The sequence below is a fragment of the Macadamia integrifolia genome, chromosome 5 (assembly GCF_013358625.1).
Source record: "Macadamia integrifolia cultivar HAES 741 chromosome 5, SCU_Mint_v3, whole genome shotgun sequence".
Classification (NCBI taxonomy): domain Eukaryota; kingdom Viridiplantae; phylum Streptophyta; class Magnoliopsida; order Proteales; family Proteaceae; genus Macadamia; species Macadamia integrifolia.
Window position 1 is genome coordinate 41,266,154 of NC_056561.1, and position 11,998 is coordinate 41,278,151.

The 11,998-nt window shown below is 37.6% G+C and overlaps 1 protein-coding gene across 1 annotated transcript; it reads left to right on the plus strand.

The window, feature by feature from the left end:
* The first annotated feature begins 4,664 nt into the window (after positions 1-4,664).
* On the plus strand, positions 4,665-11,236 carry LOC122078057 (triacylglycerol lipase 2-like). The gene is made up of 9 exons (XM_042643929.1): positions 4,665-4,942; positions 5,195-5,308; positions 6,660-6,800; positions 6,901-7,011; positions 7,100-7,243; positions 8,378-8,451; positions 8,571-8,650; positions 9,630-9,725; positions 10,551-11,236. The coding sequence occupies exons 1-9, from the start codon at positions 4,721-4,723 to the stop codon at positions 10,898-10,900; spliced, it is 1,332 nt and encodes a 443-aa protein (XP_042499863.1). The 5' UTR covers positions 4,665-4,720; the 3' UTR covers positions 10,901-11,236.
* Positions 11,237-11,998: the final 762 nt, after the last annotated feature.

Consider the following 11,998-nt stretch of genomic DNA (forward strand, 5'->3'; position numbering starts at 1 on the left):
CTAAGGCTTCCTTGTTTTCTTTTAAAACTTTGATCAACTCTTCCTCTTGACTTGAAGTTAAATCTGAGGCGATAATAACTGGTAGAGTTTGATTTTCTCCTAAGAAGGCATACCTTAAGTTAGAGGGCAACTCTTTCAAATCAAGCTTAGGAGGCTCAACAATTGAGGGTTTAGGAAGGGAATTTGATAGAGGACCAATGGGCTCCATGGGTGTATGAAGGCTCCAAACATCAGAGAAGAAATTTTCAGTGTCATTCTCTAATTCTTCCATACACTCTTGGAATTCTGAATCAAAGTCAATGTCAAAAGTTTGAACAATATCATCAGAAAAATTCTCAAGCATATTGATCTCTTCATCATTATCATCAGAAGAAATTATGGGTTGCTTGCCTAACCTATACATGTTGAACTCCATAGTGTGGCTGCCAAAAGATATCCTTAGTAGACCATTCCGGCAATTGATTAATTCATTGCTGGTAGCCAGAAATGGTCTTCCAAGAATGATAGGGATCTTATCCCTAGTGGTGAAGGGTTTGGTGTCCAAAACAATAAAATCGACTGGAAAAATAAATTCTCCTACCTTAAGTAGGACATCTTCGACCATCCCTTTCGGAATCTTGACAGAACGGTTGACCAACTGGAGAGTGGTCCATGTAGCTTTTAAATCTCCTAATCCAAGTTGTTGATAAACATGATAAGGTAGAAGGTTTACACTTGCACTAAGGTCAAGTAAGGCATGATCAATACGAGTGTTGCCAATGACACAAGAGATGGTGGGACACCCGGGATCCTTATACTTGGCTGCTATAGGTTGTGTGATCATTGAACTGATATTAGCTACCAAGAACGCCTTTTTGAGCACACTTGTGGTACGCTTGTGAGTGCATAAGTCTTTAAGGACTTTGGCATAGGCTGGTATTTGAGTTATGACATCCAAAAGAGGAATGTTTACCTCTACCTTCTTGAAGACTTTTGAAATTTTTTCCATTGAAGCTGTCTTCTTATTCATCAAACGGTTAGGATAGGGGACAGGAGGAACATAAACACTGTCAGAAGTTCTCTCATTAACAGAATCATTTTTTATGGCTTCTACCAAATCATCTTTAATCTCTTCAAGTCCATTTGGCGAACCTGGAATGGGAGGCACAGTAGTAGCCTCGATAGTTGGAGAATCAACTGAAAAATCAGATGATGAAGAATGAGTGGTACCATTCCGTAGATACTCTCGGCCATTCCGTAGGGCATATACCGCATTACACTGGTTGGAGGGCCCTTGGTGTTGTTGACTCTGTACAACATTGAGCTGAGGAGCACCTGATGTCTAGGATTCGGCTCTGGCTGACTAGGCAAATTTCCTTTCTCCTTCTCATGCATGATTGTGACAAGTTGGGTGAGTTGCCTCACCACATTATTGTGGCTTGTCATGAAAAAGGCCATGTTTTTCTCTAGCTCACTAATTCTTGCCGTCTCTCCAATGGATGTAAACCCCGGGGGTTGTTGATAAGGTGCTTGGAGAGGGGGCCTAGCAAAATTTGATTGTAGACCTAGATTAGGCCGAGGGAAAGAATTAGGTAGTGGTGCAAAATTGGGCCTCTGGGGACTAGGCTGCCCTTGGTTGTGAAAGTTGGATGGACCTCCTTGATTCCCTTGGCTCCATGAAAAATTAGGGTGATTTCTCCACCCTGGATTGTAAGTGTTACTAAACCGGTTGTTCGGGTAAAGAGCATTAACACTTTCATTGCCCCCAGAACTGTTGGGGCATTCTTCCATGACATGTCCAGGGGAGTGACACCAATTGCACATAGAGACCTGGTTTTGGACTTGGTGGACTGGGGCATGTGCTTTAGGAACAAGGGTTTCTATTCTCTTAATGAGGCTATCTAAATGGGCCTCCTTGGCTACTATCCCATCGACATAGTACCCTTTACCTCCTATGGTTCTCTAACTTTCCTGAGTAGACTCCCATTCTCTTGTCTTTTCAGCTAGGTCAACCAAAAAGTTTCAAGTTTCGTTTTCGTCTGCATAAGCTGTGAAGCCTGTAAGGCACATAGACTCTAACATCTGCTTGGTATGGTAGTCTATCCCTTCAGAAATTATTTGGCAAAGATGCCATTTGTCAATCCCATGATGGGGACACTCTTGGAGAAGGTCTTGGAACCTTTCCATGAGTTTATAAAATGACTCTTGAGGTTTTTGTCGGAACTGCATAATCTCACTCTTAAGTTTGTTTTATGCAAGGGAAAAAATTTTCTTAAGAACGCTACCGTAAACTGATCCCATGTGGTAATGGAATTAGTTGGCAGCCATATAACCATCTTTTTGCTCCATCCTTGAGTGAAAAGGTGATGCATCTAAGTTTAACAGCATCATCACTAAGCTGTTGTATCTTAATGAGGACACAAACCTCCTCAAATTCTCTCAGAAACAAATAAGCATCTTCGGAGGATAGCCCATGGAAGTAGGGGTGTCAACGGTCCGGGTTGGTGCGGTTTCGGTCCGGTTCCACCGGTTTCGGTGTGACTTTGGAACTGACCGAAACCGACCCATTAAGGATTTATCGGTTTCGGTCCGGTGTCGGCTTCGGTGCGGTTTGGGTTCGGGTTGGTACCGGTTTGGATTTATCAGGTTCATTTCGGTTTGGATTGGTTTTTTAAACCGGTATGGAGCCATTAGGAAACAACCAAATGCTGAACTGCTAAACTTCGGTTTCTTAAATCGATTTGTAATCGGGTTGGCTTTGGTTTTTGGTCTAGTTTGGATTCGACTTTCCATACAAATGTATACAAAAATATGCAAATTTTGATTTTTTTTAATGAATTTTGGAGTGTTTCGGTTTCTTACCGGTTTGGTTTCGGTTTCAGTCTGGGTTTTGAACCGGTTTTGGTTTGGTTTCGGGTTCATCCGATTTTGGGTGTGGTTCGATTTGGTTTTGGGGTTGCAATACTCGAAACCGAACCGAACCAATAAGGCTTCGGTTCGATTCGGTCCGGATTGTTATCGATTTGGTCTGGCCGGTTTTACCGGTTCGATTTAGGAATTGACACCCCTACTTAATAGTGATTGACGGTAGGGGGTCTGAGTCTAATTTGGTGAAACATAAAATGTATTCTTATAATTGTGACATTCTCTAGGGGGTGGCATTGTAATAATAGTGGTGTTCTTATAATACTATCAAACTCCTTAATTACTGATCACCCAATTAGTGTTCAATGATCATTCAATGAATAGGAGGATTTGGACACATATATCAATACATGGGCGCATATCCCTAATTCTATCTAGCCATCAAATAACTTATTAAGCGACCAATGAGGTTGGTAGCCTAATGGTGAAAATGCTCTTAATTCATCACCGCTCGAGTCGATTAGTTACGGGTTCGAGTCTTGGTATGCCCACTATCACCCATTGATCCTGTGGAAGCATTAGACTAATTAGAAGGCCCAATACTTGAAGAGAATCTTTTTCCATTTGAAATTAAAGAGAAAGAATGTCACACAAATTAATCATTACCTCCTCGTAATTTTTGTCTTTATATATTGTGTATATATATATATATATATATATATTTCCCCTTTTCTTAGCTTTCAAAAATAGCATTTAAAGAGTTGTTTGACCATTTAGGGTCCGTTGTCATTTTATATTTTAGATTATTCAAAGGGGGAGCAAGAGACTGTGACATGGTGAGAGAGTGCTCTCACGCATTTTGAGTCCCGAGGGAGTCTCCCCTACGGGTGCACCTGTAATATCTTAGTCTATGTCAATTTAACCTTTGGATCCCTTTAATCTCAACTTATGCTTGCCATGTCTCGAGGTTGGGCTGCAATATCTTAGCCTATCCTTAGCCATGACAGCCTCAGCCCAACCAGCTTGGCCCTTATGAAATCCAGAGGTAAATCTGTGTTAGGTCAGGTTGGTCCTGATTGGCCTTTGTTGAAAAAAGGGATATATCCAGATCATGATTTAAGATATTGGAATTGGCGTTGAGATTGGCTCTGATCGATATTAATTTAGGTCAGCCTGTATCAATCTATTCAGACAGAATCACCCTAGGATAGCGATCAACCTAGACTGATATCAATCCGATCCACCCAATTCTGCCTGATCTAGTCCAATTCTTTAAGGTTTAAACCATGATCTGAATATCCCTTACACATCATTGACTCCAGTGCCTTCACATAGTTCGCCCATTCACACTTCATACAATCCAAAACCAAATGTTACCATTTCAAGTTTGAACAATGTGGCTCACCTGCCCATATGGTCACCTGTCCACCCCATCTCTCACCCTTTGACACTGTTCTATATTAGGGGGATGGAGGGTGAAAGATGGGGTGGACAAATGACCATATGAGCAAGTGATCCGGACTCAAGTTTGACAAGCAAATTAATTCACCACCAAACACGCTCTAATTGCCACTTGGGTTATTTTTTTTCCTTTTTCAGAAATTATTGAAAACTTAAACTAGATCTGCTAATCTAGCTCTGAACATAGGCCTCTATGACCTTGAGCATCCAAAATAAAAACCATTTTTAAATTCCTCTCCTTTCGTTTGCCGCAGGCCCCGGCCACCCACGAAAACTAGAGAACACTAGGCCTTTCCCTTCCTTTAAAAGAACTAATCAAGAGAGTCTCTCAGATCTTCTTTCCTCCAACGAAGAAATTACTTAGTCATATACAAAACAAAAAGAAAAAAAGGGAAAAGAGAAGAGAAATTAATTAATGGGTTCATTCATGTTGATCAGATGGGTTGTTTTGAGGGCTTGCTTCATTGTTCTTATGGCGGAGCTTCACTTGGCTTTGGGACTGCGAGATCATCTTCTCATAGCCGATTTACTCCAAGGCGGTGTTGCTGGTGAAGGTGAAGATGATGGTCCACCTGTTTGGGAGGGATTATGCAAAGCTTCTGTCATTCCACATGGTTATAAATGCGACGAGTTTCATGTATGTATTCTATCATGCTGTGTTTGGTATGTATTTTCAGAATAAATTATGGATCTAGAACGTATTTTGAAGTAAAAAATAGAAAAGAATCACACTTTAGAATGCGTTCTTCTCTAGAACCCAAAATTTATTATGAAAATGCAAGCATACACAACAGTCTTAATTAACTTCATTCCCATGCATGAAGATGTTTTCATAATTAAAAGATAATAAATCCTTAGCTTATAATGTGAATTGATCTGATGTGTTCAGGTAACAAGTAAAGATGGATACATTTCTGGGCTTCAAAGGATCCCAGAGGGTCTTTCAAGTGGTGATGTTGCAAAGAAAAAGCCACCTGTTCTGGTACAGCATGGTATATTGACGGTATGTGAAATCTGCTTTCATTTTACCTGTTCCTCCGTTCTTATTTAATTCCCTTTGTCGGCAAATTAATGGGTTGATGGATATGTTTTTAATGCATTTTCGGAATGGATTTTAGGTTTAGAATACATTCTGAAAAGCCAAAAACAAAGAAGAATCAGGTTTCAGAATACATTCTAGGTCCAATATATACTCCGAGCTAGAATGCATTTATTCAAGATCCAGACTCGCAGTGTAAGGAGAGTGCCCCTTCCAGATTAAGGATCTGGATCACCTACCTGTATGTGTATGCTACACTTATGATTAGGTGATGCAATCACCTAATAATGTCCATGCAATGTACTAGATTGTAACAACTCTTCATGTACATACAATTTTGTGGTAACATGTGAGTGCCCATTTAAACACACTTAATGGCCGTATAAAGGGACATTTGCAAAAGCAGAACAAAAGTCATGAAACCTTGTATAAATCAAGACTTTTTTTTGACAACTCAAGACCATTTCCGAGGTGAATTTTGAAATAACCTACTCTTGGTTCAAGACATACTAAACATAATGAGAATTTCTTAAATGAAGAAAATAGTACAATTTTGTACTTTTTTTTCTTCTCTTGACTACCATTTAGATATGATTGGTGAATTACCAGTCGTTCAATCATGATCACTCAGCATCTTGGACCTCATCTACTGTTGAAGCTAATGATCAAACTGCCATGTGGCAAAAAGATAACACAAGGGTAAAGATATCAATTTGGAATTAAAATCAAATACAAAAATCGATGTCAACGCTTTTAAATCATATAGTTTGGGTATCAAGAAAATGAATCTTATTTGATAAAGTACAATCTTGGGATCTAAAGCAAAATTGTTTGGTACGAACCAAAATATATTGGGTTACCTATTCCCGAATGAATCAAGGCTACACATGTAAAATAATTATATATTATGTGTCTAATCATATATTATAAATGTATATATCTCATATATTATATATGAAATGGGTTATGAAACCCTATAAAAACCGTATCAAAATCGAATAAAAAACTATTTATAAAACTGGATAAAAACTGTACCAAGACTGATGAGCCGAGTCAATATGATTTTGGTATTGAGATTGCATTTAAGTTCTCGAACTGGTACAATTTTGATTTCTCCCTTCTATCACCTACACCTAATCAAAACCGTACTGATTGACACTCTTACCTGAGGACCCACTCACTATCTAAAAAGATTCTTTTTCGGTTGGGCTGGGTTGCTAAGTTCATACAATCCTGACCTAGAAAGAAGCCATTAATATATTCCTTGTTTTTCCTTCGAATAGCTAAGTTCCTGTGTCATTTAATTTGCTAACAGGATGGGATGTCATGGATGATGGGCTCTACTAAAGAATCTTTGGTGTTTGCATTAGCTGATAGTGGGTTTGACGTATGGATCTCCAATACAAGAGGGTCTAGATTTAGCAAGAAACATGTATCTCTTGATGAAAGCCAACCGGTTTGTAACACTTCTCTCCCTTACTTTTTCTCCTCTTCTAAACTTGAATTTCTGCAAATATTCCTGTGCTGATCTTATACTCCATTAATGAAATTCACAGGAATACTGGAATTTCTCATGGGATGAGGTCGCCGAGAATGACCTTCCTGCTATAGTTGACTTCGTATACAATCAAACTGGCCAGAATCTCCACTATGTTGGCCACTCCATGGTCATAATCTCTCTCTCCTCCTCCATCTTCTTCTTCTTCTTTTTCTTCTTCGTCAAGCTCAGTAATGAGTTATTGGTCTCATTGTTAGGGAACAACAATTGCAATGGCGGCCTTATCAGAAGGGTTATTGGTGGACAAGTTGAGCTCAGCTTCCTTTCTTAGTCCCATTGCTTACTTGACACTTATGACCAATGCTGCTGGCATAATCGCTTCCGATGCCTTCCTGGGAGAGGTAACATCATCAAACCACTATATGCATCTATCGATACAAGACAATATACAAGTGCAAATCAGGTCCTCATACAAGAACGTTCTCATACAAACCTGTGATCAACATATGTGTTACTTGATCCATGAAACAATGCAATTAAGAAAGAGACAGTGAAGTCCAAGTATTTATCACAGGTTTATATAAGAACGTTCTCATACGACGACCTAACCCTAACTCACAATAAAAATGCACCACTACTCTCTACTCATTCAAACACAAATTATTTATATTTTAGTTCCGTTGCACTTTCTTTTAGGAGTTTGGATCATCATGTATAATTTTGATTGATATAAGTCCTTTCGTTTTCATAAATGTCCTTCAATGCTACCATTGAGAGTACTTAAAGGGACATTTGTGGGAAAAAAAAACACATATCATCACGAAACAGTATTATAAATAGGTGATCCAAACCTTTATGAGTGACAACTTCTATTTCTTTTTACTTTCCTCCTAGGCTTACCAGCTAACCACAGTCGGCTGCAAAGTTGCCACCTTTGTCCAAGTAAATCAGACAAGGCTAAATTGTGTGGACATGTGGATCTCAAGGTCCCCTACCCATTTCAAGTTCTAGTCCGAATGTAGTTGGCCACATAGTTAACAAAGTATTGAACAAATCAAAGAGGGCACTAAGGATTAACAAGTGCATGGACATAACAAAAGAATACATTCCTTTAGATTGGAGGATGATTGATTTAATTTGAGACTGAACATTGATATATGTTCTATCCAAACTAGGGTTCAAAAACCTGGAACAATCAGCCAAGAATAGGTGGAACCCTAGAAAAACTGTTTGAAGAGGCCAATTTGAATCGCTGTAATTTGAAATCGATCATAACTAATCATAATCTAAATCGGCCAATTTGACCCTTTTTTTTTAATGATCTAGACCATTCCCCAACATCTAATAGTTGAAATAGACATTTTCTCCATGTGTGGTGGCAAAATTAGGGAAATCATATGGAGAATCTCTCCAGACATGCCCATTTAGGAAAATAGTTGCAATAAAAGACAAAAAAGATATATAAAATAGGTGCATCAAAAAGATTTATATGGTAGTAGCTAATTGGTTCTGTTATATGTTCTTAACTTGGGCAGTTATGCGAATTGCTGGGTTTGGATCAGCTGGACCCAAGCAAAATTCTAGCTATTCCAAAGTTGTTACCTAATGGGTAAGACTAATACCCTTAAGGACTTTCTTCTAAATAGTACTAAATAGATGATGAAATTACTTCTTTCTTTCTTGTAATTTTCTTCTCTAATGTATTTTTTTTTACTTGGTGTGAAACAGGCAATTGGCTACAATGTTATTCAACAACGTTGCCAAGCGTTTGGGGATTGATTTGCCTGCTTTAGAGGCGAAACTTATCAGTACTAATTTTCATTTTGTGTATATATATATTTGAATGGTATTTTCGGAATAGATTATTGGCTTAGAATAAGGGTTTTAAACTTAGAATCATGGGTCAAGTTAGTCACTATCTATTCGGAATTGATCCCCAAAACCTTAGAATCGGCTCAAGTGTATGAAAACCTAGCAATCCATTCCAAAAAGAACCCTAAAATCACCCGTTTTAGAATGGTTATAATCAAGATCGATCAACCTAGCAATCCATTCCAAAAAGAACCCTAAAATCATCCATTTTAGAATGGTTATAATTGAGATCGATCATGGCTAATTTTGATTTGAGTTAGCCCCCAAAACCTTAGAATCGATCCTTAGATCTGAAAACCAAATGATCCAATCCAAATAAAAACCCTAAAATCGACCATTCTGGAATGACCAAAACTGGGACTGATTAACCAAAATCTTAGAATTGACCCTCAAAACGTTATACCGATTTCGATCCAAGTTGGTCCCCAAAACCCTAGAATCGGCCTTCAGATTTAAATCCCAAATATCTAGTCCTAAAAACCCAAGAATAGAACGTTATGGAATGTCCACTATCGAGATTGGTCATGCCAATTATGATCTGAATTGGTCTCCAAAACCCTAAAATTGACCCTCAGATCTAAACACCCTTTGATTTAGTCCCAAAAAAAAAGAAAAAAAATTATTGGCCATTCTAGAACAGTCAAATTTAAGATCAATTATGTGTGATTTCGATTCAAATCGGCAGACTTGATTGATCCAGTTTCAGTTTTTGAAACAACTCTCTAGAACATATTTTAAAAAGAAAAAATAGACATGATTCGGGTTCAAAATACTTTTTGGACCCATAAGCTATTTCGAAAATTCATATCAAACACAACCTAATAAGTTAGAAATAAAACTAGTAAACTATAGTGCCTTACTATTGCTGATGAAATATATAATTTTAATGTCATTATTTCCTGTCTAATTTTCCAGGCCAAAATTGTTGTCTCAACTCTACTGCATTTCAGTTTTATATCGATCATGCACTTCAACCAGCCTCAGTGAAGACCTTGGTGCATTTTACTCAAAGTAAGTAGTTCGCCCTTGATATCTTTAATGTCTTCACTAATGTCTCTGAATGAGAAAACATTTTTTTATACAAATATGGATTATAAAATAACAATTTAAAGTATGAAGACTTATTATTTTCCATTTACCTTGAAAAAAAAAAAAAAAGACTTATTTATGTGTCATGGAAAACTACCAAGTAATAGAGGCCCCGTTTGGTTGCAATGAGAATTTAAAGGGAAGGGAAGGGAAGTAAAATTTCCAAACTATAAAAAAAAATGTTTATAATCATTACTTTATATGATTATATAAACTACTTAATTTTTTAACCATATTTAGTAATAATATATTTTACATGTAATTTTTATTTTACATATTATAGCAAAGGGTTTTAAAGTGAAGTGAAATTTATAACCAAATATGGAATGATTTGAAATTAATGTTAAATTTACATGGGTAATGATTACATATATTTCTCTTTTAAGTATGAAAATTTCACTTCCCTTCCCTTTAATTTTCCTTATAATCAAACATAGCCACGGAATCGAAGAAATACATCTACGACATATTTAGGCTATGTTTGATGGTCAAGAAAAAAAAAATTGATTTTAAAGAAAAAGACTCAGTAAGAAAATCATTGTATAATTATGATTTTTATCTTATTACATCTTTTATACTATTTTATTACTTTTCTTCTTGACTACCAAGGATAACCCAAGTACTAATGAAGGGTCGGATCTCATTACAAACCCTAAAATAAGAGAGAGAGGAGGGACGTGGGGCTACCCAGATGGGGTTTCCTTGTTAATGATAAACAAGTTTGATATAAGTGTGTGGTTAATGCAGCACTGAGAAATGGGGTGGTGAAAAAGTATGACTACGCGAGTCCTGATCTGAACATGAAGCATTATGGGAAACCAGAGGCGCCGGAATACGACCTGAAAAACATATCGAAAAGCCTACCGTTGTTCTTCAGCTATGGAGGCAACGACGATCTCTCCGACGTGAACGACGTCAATCATTTACTAGACGATCTCAGTACCCACCACAGAGACAAGATCAAAACTCATTTCGTGCCTGAGTTTGCACATCTCGATTTTGTTTTCGCCATTAATGTCAAGGAGAAGGTCTATGATACCATGTTCGACTTCATCAGAGCTCATTCACTAAAACCAGAAGGAGAAGGAGAAGGATGAGGAGGAGGAAGCGGCGGCCATAATATCCATCTCCATTCCTTCTCCTACCAAGAAAAGTTCAAATTGACGTAACTAACTAAGCCTAGATTAGTACTAGCTAGTTTCGATCCAAACTCACCCATCAATGGATTATTGGATTGGAGAGCATTGGTGGGTTCTGGGTTGTGATTAGCTTTATTGCATTTTTGTTTTTTAGGGATTTTTCAAGTGAAGGGATTAATAATCTGTTTTGTGATAGGAAGAGATCCCACTAGGACTGAACAAATGGTTGATGATCTTATAATATAGTTAAGCCTTGCTTCTTACTTTATTCTGAAAAGATAATATGGTACAAGATTTTTTGCCACCCTGACAAGAGATTTTCAAGCCACAATATGGATTGATACTCATCCATACCGATACTAATACTGATATGTGATGATTGATATTGTTATGACATCGAATCATAGGTTTTTTCAGTAATAAAAACATGATTTTTTTTTTTTTTTTTATTAGAATCGATCTCATATGAACTGATATAGTTGATCCATCAATATCAAAGACGTCCGATACCAGTGCTGATACTGTGAGCTAAAACCTTAAGCCACACAACAGTCATATATGTGTGCTCCAACACCACATGTGATACCAACCATTTGAAAGTAAGAGGGAAAAAAATATAAAAGGATACCCAATAAGAGAGTGGTGAAGAGGAATTAGAAAATCTGAATAAGAATGTAGTATTGTTATATGGAACGTACTGTTTAGTAAGGGTGAAACTTTCCCATCGCCTCCCACTCGGCCACTCGCATGGGTTTTTTCCCTTCCCCTTATTCTGATCATGTGGGTCCCATGCGGATGATATTGTTATTTTTTGAAAAAGTATTATGAGTTCAAATCCCCTCCCATGTGGATAATCAATCCACTCCATATCATAATCATACTGTCACAAACCCCATGAATGGTGTGAGAGTGAGATAGGGTTATTACCGGAAAAGGAGAGAATCCCCTTTGTGCTATCCAGTGAATGTCCATAATCATATCACATTTTGTTCTGCGATATTTGAGAATCACCGTCAATACCTCGGTGTAGATCCGGGATAATCTTTTGTTCCATAG

What these genes read in the sequence shown, in the direction of transcription:
- LOC122078057 (XM_042643929.1), top strand. Translation starts at nt 4,721, where the DNA reads ATGGGTTCATTCATGTTGATCAGATGGGTTGTTTTGAGGGCTTGCTTC. An exon ending in TACAGCATGGTATATTGACG is followed by an intron (nt 5,309 to 6,659) that starts GTATGTGAAATC and finishes ATTTGCTAACAG; the next exon opens with GATGGGATGTCATGGATGAT. An exon ending in CTCTTGATGAAAGCCAACCG is followed by an intron (nt 6,801 to 6,900) that starts GTTTGTAACACT and finishes TGAAATTCACAG; the next exon opens with GAATACTGGAATTTCTCATG.